The 19,122-nt window shown below is 42.6% G+C and overlaps 1 protein-coding gene across 1 annotated transcript; it reads left to right on the forward strand.

Moving 5' to 3' along the window:
- The first annotated feature begins 1,018 nt into the window (after positions 1–1,018).
- LOC101594589 (F-box/LRR-repeat protein 21) lies at positions 1,019–17,895 on the forward strand. Its single transcript, XM_045153090.1, has 7 exons — positions 1,019–1,116; positions 1,878–2,041; positions 3,292–3,387; positions 5,875–6,241; positions 7,100–7,222; positions 15,452–15,623; positions 17,106–17,895. Exons 3-7 carry the CDS (start codon positions 3,305–3,307, stop codon positions 17,747–17,749), a joined length of 1,389 nt encoding a protein of 462 aa, XP_045009025.1. The 5' UTR covers positions 1,019–1,116; positions 1,878–2,041; positions 3,292–3,304; the 3' UTR covers positions 17,750–17,895.
- Positions 17,896–19,122: the final 1,227 nt, after the last annotated feature.

Here is a 19,122-nt window from a genome sequence, read left to right on the forward strand (position 1 = left end):
GAGGAGACAACAACTTAACTGAAGATTCACTAAAACTTTCCAGTCCTGGCGTTGGAGAGTTGGCGTAGCGGTTAAGGCACTTGCATGTGAACCCTAAGGACCCAGGTTCAATTCCCCAGTACCCACATAAGCCACATGCAGAAGATGGTGCATGCATGTGGAAGAACTCATTTGCAGAGGCTAGAGGTCCTGGTGTGCCCATTCTCTCTCTCTCTCTCTCAAATAAATAAAAATTAAAAAAAAAAAACCAGAGTAGAGTAATTCAACTTTTGAGCTGGTAGATTTATTAAAAACAACATCAACAACAAAAAAACTGATTGAGAAGGGGAGGGAATATGATGGAGAGTGGAGTTTCAAAGGGAAAAGTGGGGGGGGGGGAGAAGAGAATTACCATGGATTATTGTCTACAATTATGGAAGTTGTCAATAAAAATACGCACACACTGTTTTTTTCGAGCTAGGGCCTCACTCTAGCTCAGGCTGACTTGGAATTCACTCTAGTCTCAGGATGGCCTCGAACTCACAGTGATCCTCCTACCTCTCTCTGCCATCCTAGTGCTGGGATTAAAGGCGTATGCCACCATGCCCAGTTTAAATGAAATATTTTTTAAAAACCCAACTTTCTAGCCTTCACTTAAAGGGCGCCCTGGAGTCCCCTGAGGAGATGACCAAAGGACCTGGCAGCGCGGACAGGCTGGCGGGGGCTCGGGCGAGAAGCCGGGTGGGCGTGGCCTGGGCGTGGCCTGGGCGTGGCCCGCGGAGCATCGGGGGCGGGGCCTGCAGGGCCGCCGCTGTCCGCCGGTCAGCTGCCGCGGTCAGCGGTGCTGAAGCTCTTTCCACAGCCCCCGCCCCGCTGAGGAGCCCCACTGGGCCTCGTTGTGCCTTGGCGCCTTTTCGGGGACCTGGCCGAACCCCTCGGCCGCCGCTGCCCGGCTGGGGGGTGGGGGCGCCGGGCACGCGCGTGAACGCGTGAGCGCGCTCGGCTCTGGGAGAAGGTAGCCCGCCAGGGAGGTCGCGACGGGCGGAGGGCGCGGGCGCTGCGGGGGCGGGGCGAGGTGCGGGCGCGAACTCGTGTCCTTCCCGTCTCCTCCCTTAGGCCCAGCCACCTTGAGCCCAGGTAGGCTTCTTTTTTTTTTTTTTCACGTTTGTATGCATGTATGCATGGTTTATTAATTTTTGCTTGGGACTTAGGTGTTCAATAAGTATGCCTATTTGTGCTACATTAAAAAACAATGTTTTACTTTTTGACTTGGAGGTGGGGGAGATAGGGAGATTGAGAATGGGCATGCCAGGGCCACTAGCCACTGCAAACGAACTCTACACTCATGTGCCACTTTGTGCCTCGGGCTTTACGTGGGTACTGGGGAATCGAACCCAGGTCCTTAGGCTTTGCAGGCAAGTGCTTCAACCACTGAGCCATCTCTTCAGCCCCTGTACCATGTTTTATATCTTCTAGCCTACAAAGATGCTCATGTACATACTTTCCTTCTCAACAGTGGGAAGTGAAACGAGGTTTGGAAGAATGAAAAAGTGAGAGAATGAGTGTGCTTGGAAATGTGGACTCAGCTCTCCTTGCTGAAGTCCTGTGTTCCCGTCGTCCCCCAGCATTAGACTGAGATACTTGTACAGAACTCAGCTTGATGATTAGATTTCTAAAAACCTTCATTGGTGTCTACAGGACGCGGTTAACCAATCCACAGCTCCGTGGTGCCCACAGGCATTGGTTCTAAGACACCCCCCCCCCCATGTGCACCCTCAGGTCTCATACAGAATAGTATTGGCACAGCATCTAAGCATACACGTTCATATGCTCTAAGTCATCTCGAGGTAAGAAATAAGTAACCAAGCTGGTTTCTTACCATGTTGCTTTCTCGACAGTGCCAAGCTCACGAACTGCCGGGCCACTGGAATTTGATCACTTGTTGGTCTTTTGGAGCTAAGCCTATAAGGGTTGGGCTCTCCACTCAAGCCATCCTTCTCTGAATATATATTGTTGCTGAGCAATGCTGAGTTTTACATGGAGCTGCACTTCTTGAAGTATTGTGAGTTCATAGGAGCATAGTGTAAGAGGATATATATATACATATATATATGTACATATACATATATATATATATATATATATATTACACACACACACACATATATATATGTATTATTTATTTATTTATTTATTTGAGAGAGGAAGAGGGAGAGAATGAGCAAGCCAGGGCCTCTAGCCACTGCAAAAGAACTCCAGATGCTTGTACCACCTGGTGTATCTGGCTATGTGGGTACTGGGGAATCAAACTTGGGTCCTTAAGCTTAGCAGACAAGCACCTTAAACCCTAAGCCATCTCTCCAGCCCTAGAGGGTTTATATCTTCCACGAAGAAATGTCCACAAGTAGAGTCTAGCCCTTCCTGTGAGCCTAGAGAATTCATATTAAACGATGCCATTTTTTGGTTGTTGCTTTTAATAGGTGTACCATCTGAGAAACTTTTCCCAGATTATGAAACTGATGAATAAATTCGAATTATTTTCTCCCCCCCCAAAAAAAATAATACTGCCAAATGTTTCATGGAATCCTGTGCATGAGTTATTAGTTACATCATTTGGTATCCCTAGTACAAAGTGGGATGGGACTCTGCCCTCTGAAGGGGCCCTGGCTTGGTGTGCGGCTCCTTTTTGTTCCAGAGTGAGAGAGTCGAGGTTGGGGAGGGAAGTGGAGTGGAAAGTGCTACCTGTGACCCCCCCCTCCTTAGGCATTTTAAGAGATTATCCAGTTCAAGTTTGTATAGCTCTTTCCTTGCATCCCAAAAGATATTTTCACATCAAGTATGTTTTACAAACTTCAAGTATATTTTGCAAACTTCAGCAGTTGTATTTACAAATAGCCATACCTATTATAAAATAAAAGTTTTCTTTTTAAGTAAAGCTGCCTTAATACCACCGAGAGACTTGCAGTAGAACAGATTTACATAGGCCACAAGCAAATAAATATAGTCATGAACCGTCTTAAAGGTTTTGTGTGATCTCTCCGTAGATACTGAGTAAAATATTAATTTTCAGAGCCCTTTATTACTTGATACCGTGATGGACTTAATAGAGTGTCAGGTATAATTTCTGGCAAGTGTCATAATATTTCCATAAATGAGACTAGTTTTTCAAGTGGACAAAACATCTTAGAATTAATAATTCTCTATCAAAATTCCTTTAATGTAGTAATAATTATAAGTAACCTAGGCATCAAAATCATTGGAAGTTTACTTATATTTCCTGGTGGATGTTTCTGTGGCATTTTTCCAAAACAGGAAGTGAAATCAGATGGATGTTGGTGAGTACCCCATGGCAGCTCTTGCTTCATTTCACTGGTTCAGCGTGAACTCGAACCTGGAGGCCTTCTTCAGGTAAGAAAGGCTTGAAAAAGACAGCATCTATTATTTATTTATTTACTTTGGTTTTCCAAGGTAGGGTCTCACTCTAGGCCAGGCTGACCTGGAATTCACTTTGGAGTCTCAGGGTGGACTCGAACTCACGGCGCCCCTCCCACTTCTGTGTGTGCCACAACTCCGGCTTTCAGTTTCTTTCTTTTTTAAAAAAATTTATTTATTTATTTATTTGAGAGCGACAGACACAGAGAGAAAGACAGATAGAGGGAGGGAGAGAGAATGGACGCGCCAGGGCTTCCAGCCTCTGCAAACGAACTCCAGATGCGTGCGTCCCCTTGTGCATCTGGCTAACGTGGGTCCTGGGGAACCGAGCCTTGAACCGGGGTCCTTAGGCTTCACAGGCAAGCGCTCAACCACCAAGCCATCTCTCCAGCCCCCGTTTCTTTTTTTTAACTTGAAAAAAGAAATAATTATTTTTGTAAAATGGCCACATACCTTTGGTGTATCACTTTTTTTGTCTTACATTCTAAAACATTAACGCATACAGCTAAAAACTTGTTTCGCAGGAGGTTTATAATTAGTAAGTGAGTTTTATGCTCTATTCATATATACAGGGAGAAAGAAAATGTAATGTTATTTTCACTAAGTAATAGTTATTAATATAGTTCCCTTTCTGGTAATTCTACTAACATCAAATTGGCAACTGAATGCGTTTAGTAAATTTAATTCATGCTGCATAAAGTCAGGTTCAGTATGTATACAATCCCTTTATGTAGAGAACTACAAAACGGTTTTCTAACCTGGCATTTGAGTGAAGTCTTTGTTTTTGTCTTTGCCATCCTTCTAATTAAGGCTTAGTATCAGGAATGAATTTACTAATAATGATTGAGTGAAATTTTAACAATTTTGTTGGCTACTAAATAAAAAGGTTACAAGAAAAATGTCAATGAATGTGTTCTGCCTGTGATCCGAGAGTCTCTGCTCATTCCCCAGACTGTTCTAGAGAGCTAGTGTTAGGGAGTAAATGGTAGCTTATACTTCAAAATGTCGATACTCAGCAGTTTCCTGTGTTTACGGTGTATGGCTGAGCAGGTCCTAAGCCAGAAAACTGGCTTAGTCTAACTGACATGCATAGAGTAGCTCTTTTCTTTCCGATAATAGAGATACAGCTTGAAACCTGTTTTTGCTTCCTAAGCCCTTAATATTACTTTCCGTTTTGTCCAGTGGTTTTATAGGTCAGTCCTGCTTCTGCGATCCAACTCTATGTTGTGGTTAAGAAATGTTTCACATCACTCACAGTGGATCACAAGGCAGATACATTTATGTTTTAAGTAAACATGTCATTAGATTTGAAGGTGCGTTTCAATTGTGCCACTCTTCCATCGATATATTCCTAACACTGAAGCGTCAGAAAAGAGGTTAAGCCAGTAACTGGTTGAAAACGCTCTTGCCATACATAATTAGGCCTTTCAAATAATTGTACATTTAAAATACGTTGGATTGTTTTTATGTAGAAAATAAAAATATGTATTTGAGTGAGTCTGGACTTCAACCTTATTGGTACTTCATTGTGTCCCAAGCTAGTCAATACCTGGGAATGTGGTGTGGGTTTATTTATTTATTTATTTTTATTTTTGGAGAAAATGCCCATTCCTGTTGAGGATGGACTGTTACTGCTGATGTGGATTTGGTGTGTTGCTTGTGCAACAATTCTGTGCCTGCTGTATTCACTTGTCCTGGAACTCTTCTGTCCCAAATATCACGTGAACTTTCTTGTGTATTATTGACTTTTTATTAAATTGTGATTTGTTTGAAGGAATGAAAATAGTGCAGAAAAATAAATTGGAAACACAAACGGCAGCATTTATTAAATATGTCCTACACATTGACATAGAAAGTACTTCAATTCTCTCAGCAACTTTGTGAATTATCCTATTATCCCTGCTCTAGCAATGAGGAAAACAAAGCTTAGAGTAACTTGCTTTGATCACATCACGTGCCCAGTAAGTGGCAGAGCAGAGAGAACTCCAGATCAGGGCTTTTTATTAAGTTGTACTGTTTCCCACCTGCCAGGAGCCTTAGCAAATTATGAGGTCTTGCTTCCTTCTTTGTGGATATAGTAAGATTTGTGCTTGACAAGGGGGGGCGACTGGGACACAAACTGCTTTCGTGGCCATTTCTTGTTGGAGGCCTCCCCAGCCCCTTCGGTACACAAATTCAGTCACATGAGATTCTGTTTTGTGTTTGTTTTCTCTTCTACCTTGTCTCAACTTCAGTCATATCACCTATCGCTGTACTGAGCCACCTGGTCGTGGTTTTGGACTGCATTTGTACTTATCTCTGTCTCCCAAGCATATAGCAGCAGTTGCCATGCGTGAAAGAAGATGACTGTTAAAAATGTATTAAACCATTCTCCATTTTCTGGTGTTCTTCTATGCAAGTGAAGTACAAATGTTTGCTGGAAACGTGGAAGGCATCAAATACAACACATTCTGATGTTTGCAGAATGAAGAGGAATAATCTCTCTGCTGTGAGCAAACTTGCCCAGATTTCACCGGCAGCAAAACAGCCCAAGCGTGGGTTCTGCGCATCTTTCAACCAGACTCACATGTGCACTGTTCGTCTAGACTGGGGGAGTTTACCTCACCACGTGCTGCTACGGGTTTTTCAATACCTTCCTTTAATAGATCGAGCCCGGGCCTCTTCCGTGTGTAGGAGATGGAATGAAGTTTTTCACATTCCTGACCTTTGGAGAAAGTTTGAATTTGAACTGAACCAGTCAGCAACTTCCTACTTTAAGTCCACTCATCCTGATCTCATTCAGCAGATCATTAAAAGGCATGCTTCACACCTGCAATATGTCAGCTTTAAGGTAAGATACAAGTAGCCAGTAGGAACAGTGTCTCACATTTCATTAACCCTTTCCTGTATTGAGATCCTTAATTTGAGGCACTTAATAAATACTACCAAATTTTTATCCCAAATGGTTCACTGATTATTTTCAATTTATTACATAGATTAAAATAGAATTTGTACTTTAATTGAATAACGTAATCTTTACTTTTTCACCTAGATGTTATATTATTTTTATTTACTTGACAGAAAGAGGGAGACAGAGGCAAAGAGAGAAAGAGAGAGAGAGAATGTACCAGGGCCTCTAGCCACTGCAAACAAACTCCAGATGCTTGTACCACTTTGTGCATCTGGTTTTTCCATGGGTACTGAGGAATCAAACCCAGGCCATTGGGCTTTACAAGCAAGCACTTTTAACAGCTGAGCCATCTCTCTAGCCCTAGATGTTATTATTGATACATAGATAATTGTACAGATTTGGAAGTATTATCTGTTTAGAAAGTTAAGACTACATCATATCTTATTTTTCATTTCATAATCTCAGACATCTTGAATAAATAAAATACTAACATATTATAGCTGGACATGGTGGCACATGCCTTTAATCCCAGTACTTGGGAGGCAGAGGTAGGAGGATCGCTGTGAGTTCAAGGCCACCCTGAAACTACATAGTGAATTCTAGATCAACCTGGGCTAGAGTGAGACCCTACCTTGAAAACCAACCAACCAAACAAACAAACCAAAAAAAACAACAACAACAACAAAAAAAACCCTAACATATTGAATGAAGGGATAAATAAGACTTTATAATTGAATTCCATTAAATAATTATGTTTCCAGTAAGTTTCTGGTAAATTACCTTTGGGAATCTTCATAGGTGGACAGCAGTACTGAGTCAGCAGAAGCTGCCTGTGATATACTTTCTCAGCTGGTAAATTGTTCTATCCAGACGTTGGGATTGATTTCAACAGCCAGGCCAAGTTTTATGAATGTGTCAAAGGTAAGGAATAATGTGCTTTGTTATGTGTGAGATATGCTAAAATTCTTTACTATTGCCAAACTATACAAAACGGTTCTTTCTCTAAAGACAGGCCACATGTACTCATGTGTACTCAAGGGGATTGCTTCAAGTGATTTTTCTCTTGACCAGCACCTACAAACGTTTCTGCTAAAGTATTTTGTGTATGTTTTGTTCTCTTTGGAGCTACTGTATACTTTTACTAACTGTTTCCACAGTATGTCCTATTAGTATAAAACTTAGATCTGTACTCTCAAGGGCCAGTGTATGTAACACCTCTGAACACAGAACGTGTTGACATGACTGTGGTGGATGTTTTCTCTCCCTGAGAGGTAGGACAGCTCCATATTTCACTGGAGGAACTATACCAGTTAAAACTGTGTCTGGTTTTGTATAGCAAAAACTCCAAAGTAGCTTCAAAAAACACCCCTGACTGAAGTGTATTTCTCTTGAAGAAATGCACACTTGCGGCCATCCATAGATGGTGCAAGGTGGTGAGGAACCTAGGCTGCTTCTAGCTACTCCATTCATTCCAGGTGAATTTTCATGAGTCTGTGCTTGCTCTGGGCAGCTGGATAGAGGGAATAGGGAAGATGGACATGTCTTCTCCTGTTCACAGAGACATCCCAGTAGTGCCTGTAACACCTCCCTTTGTATGGCTGGTGCCTGAGGTTTCACAGGGAGACCAGGCAATCTTAGCTCATTTGCAATAGACACAGCTAAAAACTGAGGCTGGATTACCAAAGAAGAAGAGATGAATGTTTGTCTTGAATCATCTAAAAGTTTCTGTCACAGAAATCACTGACACCTCACCAGAGTATGGGGTCCCCAGAGATGTCACCTTAGGCCACAGTCTCTCTCTGCTGTCCTATGGCCTTTTGTCTTCTCACAATCTGTGTCAATACTTGAAGCCACATTATTTACTCATATCGCCTGTTTATTATCCTCTCCCCACATCAAAATTAACTCACTAAAGGAAGAGACTGTTCATTTTGTTTACTATCATAAACCCAGAATTAAATAGTATTTGGTATATAATAAGTACTACATTGCTGTTGGTAAAACTGGCTTATGTAAACCCCCTATGCTAGAGGATAGAGGAGTAACAGAATCTTCCTTTACACAAACTGGGTCATGTCTCTCTTAGCAAGCCTGCTACCTTTGAAAGAGATATGCTGAAAGAAATTGGGTCATTCAGGGATTTAGAGTAATGTAAGTAATTAGACGAAAACATACTTTACTAAATAGTGACTCCCGTGTTTATGAACCATAGCATCAGATTGATTCTTAGATTCAAAAAGCCAAAGCTGATGTTGCATATCCACCTCTCAGACCAGCACTGGGCGAAGGGGGGGAGGGTAGGGGCAGGGGCCACTGAGACAGTGGCAGAGCAGGTGCCAGGAATCCACCAGCTCTGTCTTGGATTTTGCCTTCACTTTAGCAAGAGCTCTTGGTTTCAGGACAGGTTGTGGATCTCTTCCTGGTTTGGGTTTGTTCACTTATAAACTAAGTGAAAATGAGATTAAAATTTTGGGGCTGGAGAGATGGCTTCCTGGTTAAGGCATTTGCCTTACAAAGCCAGGACCCACATAAGCCACATGCACAAGGTGGCACATATATCTGGAGTTGTTTGCAGTGGCTGGAGGCCCTAGCATGCCCATTTTTTCTCTCTCTTTTAAATAAATAACTATCTTTTAAAATTATGGTATTCTAATAATCATAAAAAGCTTAGTGAATACATTGTTATTACAGTGGAGTATGTTCTCCTGCTAAAATGTCCTTTGTTATAGTTACTTTCTATAGTTGCTGGGACAAAACGCCCAACCAGAAGCAGCTGATGGGGGAAAGGGATTTATTTTGGATTTACAGTCCTGAGGGGAGGCTCCATTATGGCCCAGGAAGGATGGGAATGCAGAGGCTGGACATTACCTCTGCCACAGAAGATGGAAAATAAATAGCAGCAGGAGAGTGAGCCAAGCTTTCCCAAGGGGAAGCTGGCTATAGCACCCGTAAGCCTGTCCCCAACAGCAAGGCTCCACCTTCCACATTGCCATCAGCTGGGGACCAAGCATTCAAAACAAACGAGTTTATGGTGGGTACCTTCAGTTTAAGCCATCACAGCTGTCAGGACTAAAATAGCTAACTGAGCGCTAAAGAGAAATAGAGACTTCACATGTCTTGAAGAGACAGTGATGGCTCTCCAATAATTTTGGCACCACAAAATTTAGTAGCTCTAGTCTTCCACCACTTGAAAATGTGTGTAAATTAAGTTATAATTACTATAAATCAGTGTGCTCACTCATTTATAATCAGTGTATTTGCTCTGACAGGGATTGAAAGGTTTGCTAGGGTCAAAATTGAATCTGTAAGAGGAAGGTGATCTTGCCTGGATTTGGTTTCTAGAATTGTTGTCTTTGCCAAAAAATAGTGAATTTGAGAATTTGTGGAATTCTGCCAGTTTTGAGGCCAAATCATAAATAAGCATAAGGTTGTTGATTTATGTTGTTTAGACACTCTGGTTGGAAGGTCCCCTCCCTAGGGAGGGTGGCATCTCATTTATTCATTTTAATGTATTTTTTAAAATGTTTTATTTTTATTTATTTATTTGAGAGGGAAAGAGAAAATGGGTGTGCTAGGACCTCCAGCCACTGCAAAGGAATTCCAGATGCGTGTGCCTCCTCATGCATCTGGCTTACGTGGGTCCTGGGAAATTGAGCCTGGGTCCTTTGGCTTTGCAGGCAAGGGTCTTCACTGCTAAGCCATCTCTCCAGCCCTCATTTATTCATTTATTTAACAAACATGTACCAACTGCCATGTGTCTGATATGATTTGAGGTCTGGAAAGATAGCAGGGAATGAACCAGACAAAAATTCTTTTTCTCCTAAGGAAGGGGTTTAAAGAGGCCCAGAGAGGGCTGGAGGGATGGCTTAGCAGTGAAGGCCCTTGCCTGCAAAGCCAAAGAACCCAGGTTCAATTCCCCAGGACTCCCATATGCCAGATGCACAAGGGGGCACATGCTGCTGGAGTTTGTTTGCAGTGGCTAGAGGCCCTAGTATGCCCATTCTCACCCTCCCTTTCTTCCTCTCTCCCTCCCCTTCTTCCTCTCCCTCTCCCCACCTCTCAAATCAATAAATAAATAAATAAAATAAAAATTTTAAAGGCCCAAAGAATAAATATTCCAGGCTTTGAGGGCTGCTGTGGTTTGAATGAAGTGCCTCTCCCAGAGACTCATGTGTTTTGAATAATTGGTCCCCAGCCGGAGACGATTTGGGAAAGTTATGGCGCCTTGCTGGAGGTCACTGGGGTGGACCTTGAAGTTTATTATTCCAGTGTACTGGGTGTTCAAAGCTGGCTCACCCAAACTGCTGCCATTCCCCTGAGGTGCAGATATGATGCAGGCTTCATGCCCAGACTTGCCATGATTTCCCCACCATGTTGAGACTTCCCCTCACATCTGTTAAGCTGAAATAAACTCACTACCCCATGCGCTGCTTCTGGTCTGGTTTTCTGTCCCACCAATGAGAAGGCAACTGTTATAAGGGGCATATGATTCTGTCAAGTACCAGATACAATTTCGAAGTGTGAAGGCCAACACAGACAATGCTCAAAGGAAATGCCGTGTCTACATGCCCTTCAGACTCTATTTGTGCACAGTGAAACTTGAATTCCATGTAATTTTCATGTCATATAATATTATGCCTTAAATTTTTTCAAGCCTTTAAAATTTAAAAACTATGATTAGTTCATGAAATGTTCAGAAACACATTGTGGGCTGAGCTTGGCTGGTAGTCTATAATTTTCCAACTCCTATCCTAGGAAATAAATATAACTTTATCCTTTTTATATTGAATACCAAATTCAAAAGGTTGAAAATAACTAAGATATCATTCAATAACTATTTGATAATTTCTTCTTTTCTCATCATTCCATTTGTCAATTGCATAAGTATAATACTGTGCTTTCTTATATTAATGTCTTATATTCATCAAGAGGATCATTTAAATTGGTTTCTCCCCAGCAATACAAAGTTGGTTCAACACACACGAATCAATAAATGTAACACAACACATTAATTGGCTTAAGTACAGAAATCACATCATCACCTCAATAATTGCAGAAATGACCTTTGACAAAGTTCAGTGTATCTTCATGATGAAAACCCCCTATCCTCTAGAATGATAAGCTGAGTTAAATCCCTTTCTTCCCATAAGCCATTTCTGGTTGGATATTTTGTCCAGCAACAAGAAACTGATATAAGAAGTTGGTAATGAGAAGTGGGGCCATTGCAATAAACTTGACTGTGGGCTTTTGGAGCTTGCTTATGAGAGAAACGTGGAAGAACCTAGATGTTGGGCTAGCAGAGCCTTACAATGCTATAAGCAGAGATTGATGGGCCATTCTGGTAGAAGCTCTGAAGACCAGAAGGACAAGAGAAATGCAGATTCATGGGGTACTGAGGGGAACAAGGACTCTATTGGGAACTGAACTAGAGGACTTCGTGTGTTTGATATTTTGGCAAAAAATCTGATTGAGTTATGTCTGTGTTCTGAGATACTGAGCAAAGTTGAGTTTAAAGGTAATGGACTAATTTGTTTGGTAGAGAGATTTCAAGACAGCCCAGCATTCCAGTGATGACATGACTTCTGCTAACTGCTTCTATTTGATCTAAAAGAGAGTGAACTGCAAAGCAGAACTATATGCAAAATGTGCGGTTTTGCAAGGAGAGAAATGTAAGCAAATTTAAAGCTCTGGGCTAGGTGACAACAACAGTCATGTCTGTGATTGTTGAGGAGATTTACACCATTAAAGAAAAGCCAAGTGAGCCAGGCATGGTGGCTCAAACCTTTTTATGTTTTGTTTTTTTGAGGCAGGAATTTGTTTTAGCTCAGGCTGACCTGGAATTCACTATGTAGTCTCAGGGTGCCCTTGAACTCATGACAGTCCTCCTACCTCTGCCTCCCGAGTGCTGGGATTAAAGGTGTGACCATCATGCCCAGCATGGCTCACACCTTTAATCCCAGCACTCGAGAGGCAGAGGTAGCACGATCACTGTGAGTTTGAAGCCAGCCTGGAACTACAGTGTGAGTTCTAGGCCAGCCTGGGCTAGAGAGGCCCTGTCTCAGAGAGAGAGAGAGAGAGAGAGAGAGAGAGAGAGAGCGAGAGAGCACAGGCATCTGGTTTGAAGCGGTGGCTCAGAGTTAAAGGCACTTGCTTGTGAAGTCTGACAGTCCAAGGTTTAGTTCCCCAGTACCCTTGTAAAGCCATATGCACAAAATGGTGCATGCATTTGGAGTTTGTTTGCAGGGGTAAGGTGGCCCTGGTGCACCCATTACTCCTTTCCCTCTTTCCTTGCAAATTAGTAAATGAAATTTTGAAAAGAGAGATGCATACTGATTCTATACTGGGATAGATTAGAAAAGAGGCTCTGAAGTAAGACCCAACCCACTGAAGGCTCTAGCTTATAAGAATGAAAACTTTTCTGAAAGGGGAGGTCCTGAAGGCAGAATGCTGAAGGAGTTCCTTGCTCCCCACAGTCAGCACTCAGAGGCTGCTACAGCTGTCAAGTAAAGCCAGGTTTTGCCCCAAATCAGCAGCAGGACTTGGCTGCATTGTCGACATGGCACTGGCTTTGGAGACACGAAAAATGAAAGAGGGAGGGGATCATGAAGTGTTGTACTACGGGTCCAGAGCGCCGCTGAGTCCAGACAGTGCTGGGCAGGGTCAAAATCCCTGCAATAAGCTACTAAGGCGCCACTGTGAAAAGCTGCAGTGGAGACCTCAGGATGTAGGAGATGCCAGCACCATGGAATATCTGCCAAGGAAAGATGTGGGTCCAGAGCTGATTCAGCTGAAGAGAGAGGCTGTGTGTGAGTTCTACAAGCTTAGCCAAGGGGGTGGGCTTACCCAGGCTCTCTGGAGCCCGATGATCCCACTGCCAATCCCAGATGCCACACGCGGAGCTGCAGGATTTCAGTTTGGCATCTTGGGTTTGGTCCGGTGATGCCTTGCTGTGCCTCCATTCTTCCCTTCTGGATTATGAAAGTTGACTCTCTGCCAATGCATGCTGGAAGCCTGATTTTTGATGTTAAAGAAGAAAGCATAGGTCAAACACTTCAAGATACAGACATAAATATTGCCTATAACACAGAAAATAATCCCAGTGGTTCACAAATGTGGGTTACGTTAAGATCAAAGGCTTCTACTTAGCCAATGTAGCAATCATCAAAGTGAAAAGATGGTCCAAATCATAAAGAACTCGATGCAGGTTCATGTGTCTGTAATCACAGCACTCAGCAGACTGAGGTAGGAGGATTACTGTGAGTTCAAGGCCAACCTGGGTCTACAGAGTGAGTTCTGGGTCATTTTGGATTAGAATGAGACCCTTTCTTTTTTTTTTTTTTTAAATATTTTTTGTTCATTATTTATTTATTTATTTGAGAGTGACCGACACAGAGAGAAAGACAGATAGAGGGAGAGAGAGAGAATGGGCGCGCCAGGGCTTCCAGCCTCTGCAAACGGACTCCAGACGCGTGCGCCCCCTTGTGCATCTGGCTAACGTGGGACCTGGGGAACCGAGCCTCGAACCGGGGTCCTTAGGCTTCACAGGCAAGTGCTTAACCGCTAAGCCATCTCTCCAGCCCGAGACCCTTTCTTAAAATGAAACAACAACAACAAAAATTTCCAGGACTGGAGAAATGGCTCAGCATTTAAGGCACTTGCAAAGCCTGATGGCTCAGATTTGACTCCCCAGTGCCCACGTAAAACCAGATGCACAAAATGGTACATGCATCTGGATTTTGTTCTGATGTTCTGTACCCATCTCTCTCTGTCTCTAAACCTCTCTCTCTCTCCTCCCCCATCTCACAAGTAGAAAATAAGTAAATAAATAAAAACTTTAAAACAGGGGAACTCTAAAGCACAGGGAAAAAACTATTCACTCAATAAATGGGCAAGTGAATTGAACAGTTATCAAAAGAACTACAGATGGCTAGTTGGAAAAAGTGTTCACATCCTTAGCCATCAAGGAAATACAAATCAAAACTCCAGCGAGATTCCATCTCATCCCAGTCAGAATGGCTTCCACCAAGGAAACAACAACAAATGCTGGTAAGGATTAGGGGAAGAGGAGCCCTTGTCCACTGTTGGTGGGAGTGTGAATGGGCATGGCCACGGTTGTGGGTAAATATGGGGTTTCCTCAAAAAGTTAAGAATAGATATCGCCTGGTCCAGCTACAGTAGTACTGAGGCTGTACCAGAAGGAGTCTATGCCATACTACAGAGATATATGACCATCCATATTTATTGTCAACTGCTTGCAATAGCTAAGTGATGGAACAGCCTAGATGCCCCTCAACAGATGAATGGATAAAGAGATGTGGTAATCTACACAGTAGAATTCTTTTCAGCCATAGTGGAAAGAAAAATGAAACTGTGGCATTTGCAGGAAAGTGGATGGAACAGGAAATAAGCTAAACTCATAAAAACAAATATCACATGCTTCATTTCATTTGTCGAATCGGGTTTTAAATGTGTGTGTTAGGTTTGTGAAGTAAAATGGGCACCATGAGAAAAGAGATCTTAAGGAAGAGTTGAGGAGGAAAAGAAAAAGAGAAGGAGATAATGGGAATATATGTGACATGAAAGCCCAAAGCACTGCTATTGGAAGTGGGGGAGAAAAGGCGTGGTAAATGAGGGGGAGGAAGAGTGAGGAGTTGTGGGGGGGGGTGAATAGGAACAAAGCATAATGACATATGTATGAAAAGGCATTGGTATTTTTTCTATACATTTTTTTTTTTTATGTATTTGAGAAAGAGAGAGATAGACAAGAGAGAATGGGTGCACCAGGGCCTCCAGCCACTGCAAACGAACTCCAGATGCGTGCATCACCTTGTGCATCTGGCTTGCATGGGTCCTGGAGAATTGAACCGGGATCCTTTGGCTTTGCAGGCAAACGCCTTAATGCCTAAGCCATCTCTCCAGCCCTGAAAAGGCCTTATATTAAACTCGTACTCTGTATGCTAACTTCAAAATTAATTCTTCAAAGTATTTTCTAGTAACTAGTGATAGTATGAAAGCAGTAATATGCTGTTTATACTATGTTTGGTTAGGCTATATTAACAAATAGTTGGATGCATTTTTTTTTTTTTTAAATTTCAGCTGTGACTTCTAAAATAACTCATGATTTTTTTTTTTTCCTTCTTGCGGCACAAGTCTCATTTTGTGTCAGCGCTCACGGTTGTGTTTGTCAACTCGAAGTCACTGTCGTCCATCAAGATTGAGGACACCCCAGTAGATGACCCTTCACTGAAGATTCTTGTGGCCAACAACAGTGACACCCTGCGGCTGCTCAAAATGAGTAGCTGTCCTCACGTCTCATCTGATGGTGGGTCGTTGTCTTAAAGGCTGAACAAAGGTCTTGTGATGATAGTAACAGTGAAATTTCTTACCGAAAACTCTGTGTTTATGAAACAACTTGTTAACTTCTGTTCAAAGGCTTCTCAGTCTGTAAGCCACATATGGTTTAAATTGCTCCTCCGGAAAATTTCTCCTTTTTATGAATTTTTTTTTAGTTGGCATGAAAGCAGTGGATTTTATGATGGCATTTTCATAACTATGTGTGTGTATGTGTATATATGTATGAATATATATTTCCATGTGTACGTGTGTGTATATATATACATATTAGTTATAGACGTTGTTTCTTTCTTTCTTTTCTTTTTTTTTTTTTTTTTTTTGAGGTAGGGTCTTGTTTTAGCCCAGGCCAACCTAGAATTTACTATCTCAAACTCAAGGTGATCCTCCTACCTCTTGCCTCCAGAGTGCTGGGAGGGGATTAAAGGCATGCACCCATGGGCCCAGCTCTTTGTTCTTATGTGTCCCCTCACTTCCTTGTTTTCCTTTCACCCTCCACCAAGTCCCCACTTACGCTTGTCACATACATTCCATTACCCTGGCTTGTTTCCCCCTCCCTTTAGACTTCTCCCTCCTTTCCCATACTCCCCTTTCTACTTGCGTCACATTTGTGTGTATATGTACAATATAGATTTAAATCTAGATTCTGCATATGATAGAAAAGACATGTGATATTTGTCTTTCTGAGTCTTGCCTTATTTTGCTTAACATCATGACCACCCATTCAATCCATTTCTTTTGCAGAGGACGTAATTCCCCTCTTCCTTGTGACTGAGTAAAGTTCCATGTCTGTACTACATTTTCCTCATCCATTCATCTGTTGATGGATGTCTCGGCCGCTCTCATGTCTTGGTTATCATAAATAGTGCTTCCATGAACCTGGGTGTGCAAGTATCTGTGGGATGCTGACCTGGGAGACCTTTGGCTGTATATTCAAGAGTGCTCTAGCTGGGCTGGAGAAATGGCTTAGCAGTTAAGGCTCATGTCTGCGAAGCCTAAGGACCCAGGTTCAATTCTCCAGGTCCCATGTAAGCCAGATGCACATAGGTGGCACATGCATCTGGAGTTGGTTTGCAGTGGCTAGAGGCCCTGGTGTGCCCATTCTTACAATCTCTCCCTCCCTCTCTCTGTCTCTAATAAATAAATAAAAATAAATTTTTAAAAAGAGTGCTCTAGTTGATCATGCGGTAGCTCTGTGGTTAGCTCTTCGGGAGCCTCCATACTGATCTCCATGTCTGTAGGGTGGCCAATTTGCACTGCCTCATGCAGTCTGCAGGGGGTTTTGAGGCTACTTGTTTATTTAACACACACAATTACATATTTTAGCAGTCATCTCAAAATTCACTGGGTATCCACCGTAGCACGTGATGGATAACTAATACCAAACACAAATTTCTAGAACTCACCTCACTGTGAGTCTTCTTTCTGAACAGTGTTTCTCGATTTCCTGCAGGGATCCTTTGTGTAGCTGACCATTGTCAAGGCCTCAAAGAACTGGCATTGAATTATTACATCCTAAGTGACGAGCTCCTCCTCGCACTGTCCAGTGAGACCCATGTCAACCTCGAGCACCTTCGAATAGACGTTGTGAGCGAGAACCCTGGGCAGGTTGAGTTTCATTCTATCAAGAAGCACAGCTGGGATGCCCTGATCAGACACTCTCCCCGGGTGAACGTCGTGATGTACTTCTTCTTATATGAAGAGGAATTTGAGACATTCTTCAAAGAAGAGACCCCTGTTACTCACCTTTATTTCGGGCGTTCGGTGACCAAAGCCATTCTCAGCCGGATAGGTCTTAACTGCCCACGACTCGTGGAATTGGTGGTCTGTGCAAATGGGCTCCAGCCTCTGGATAAGGAGCTCATCTCCATAGGCACGCACTGTCAGAACTTAACGGCCCTGGGCCTCAGCGAATGCGAAGTCAGCTGCAGTGCCTTCGTGGAGTTCGTCAGACTGTGCGGGCGGAGACTCACCCAGCTGTCCATCATGGAGGAAGTGCTGGTCCCCGATGACAGCTACAGCCTGGATGAGGTCCCCACGGAAGTCTCGAAGCACCTGGGACGCCTGTGGTTCCCTGAAGTCATGCCGGTCTGGTAACCAGCTGCCAGAGAGTCTGAACTTCCCGTTGGGATTAAGCTGCTGTTGCCCATGCAAATGCAAACTTTAAGATGCGTTGTTGAAGTATTTTATGGTAAATGTTTTCTTGTTTGCCAGTTATCTTAAAACGTCTTGATTATCGTGAACAGTGTATCCATTGCTGCAGAATCATTTGAAAAAGGATAAAATATTTGAATAGTCAGTCATTGTTGAGGACGCAGACACTATGAAGAGGATGTGGTTGCCAGGGGAAAAAACGGCAGATGGTTGTTCTCCCCCACCCCCAACCCCCAAGGTAGGGTCACGCTCTGTGGCCCAGGCTGGCCTGGAATTCACCATGGAGTCCCAGGGTGGCCTCGAACTCTGGGTGATCCTTCCTACCTCTCCCTCCCGAGTGCTGGGATTAAAGGCGTGCGCCACCACGCCCAGCACACATAGTTGCTAAGTAGAGTCCTCAGCCTTCCCTGGAGGCACGTTTTAGCTAAGTCAATTTATAACTCATATGTAATTAAAATCTACAATATTGAGTCCCTTCAAGTTGTGTCTTTTATGCTACAGCTTCATAACATTTAACGTCATCTGGTTTATCTTGGTACTAATATATACGTACATTTTTTTAAAGTTTAACCATTCATTTCAATATCAAATTATAGTCTTTGAATCTACATAAACTTTTCTAAAATATGCGGTCATGTTTGATTATCATTTAAAATCTTGTCAAGTTTTACAAGTTTGTTGTTATTTTTCATGACAATTTCATACATGTAAATAATTTCTTTTGATCTGATTCACTCTCTTTTGCTCACTCATAGCCTCCTGGCACACTAATACATATTTTACAAAATACATAGCACTAAACACCAAGGTACAGTTACTACTTAATTGTACTTGGAAAAAAGTTTAACACTCTGTAAGATCCTCTTGTGACTCAGTTAGCCACTTCTAATTTCCAGTTTGCTTTAATTCTACTTATTATTAACTTGGAAGATAATTGGCATTAGATTAAAATTAAATAACACTAATTCATCTTATAAACCTACAATGGGTGTGGGCTGGGAAGATGGCTCAGCAACTAAAGGCACTTCTTTACAAAGCCTGCTAGTCCAGGTACCCAGGTAAAGATAGGTGCACAGTGTGGCATATGCGTCTGAGGTTCATTTGTAGTTGCAGGAGGCCCTGACATGCCCATATTTATTCTCTCTCTCAAATTAATAAATATTTTTAAGAAGATACAACAGGTGTTGGAGAGAGATGGCTCAGTGATTAAGGCACTTGTCTGCAAAGCATAACCACCAGGATTCGATGCCCCAGTGCCCACATAAAGCCAGATGGCACCAAGTGACGTACACATCAGTAGTTCATTTTCAGCAGAT

This window comes from Jaculus jaculus, chromosome 6, assembly GCF_020740685.1.
Source record: "Jaculus jaculus isolate mJacJac1 chromosome 6, mJacJac1.mat.Y.cur, whole genome shotgun sequence".
NCBI classification, from domain to species: Eukaryota; Metazoa; Chordata; class Mammalia; order Rodentia; family Dipodidae; genus Jaculus; species Jaculus jaculus.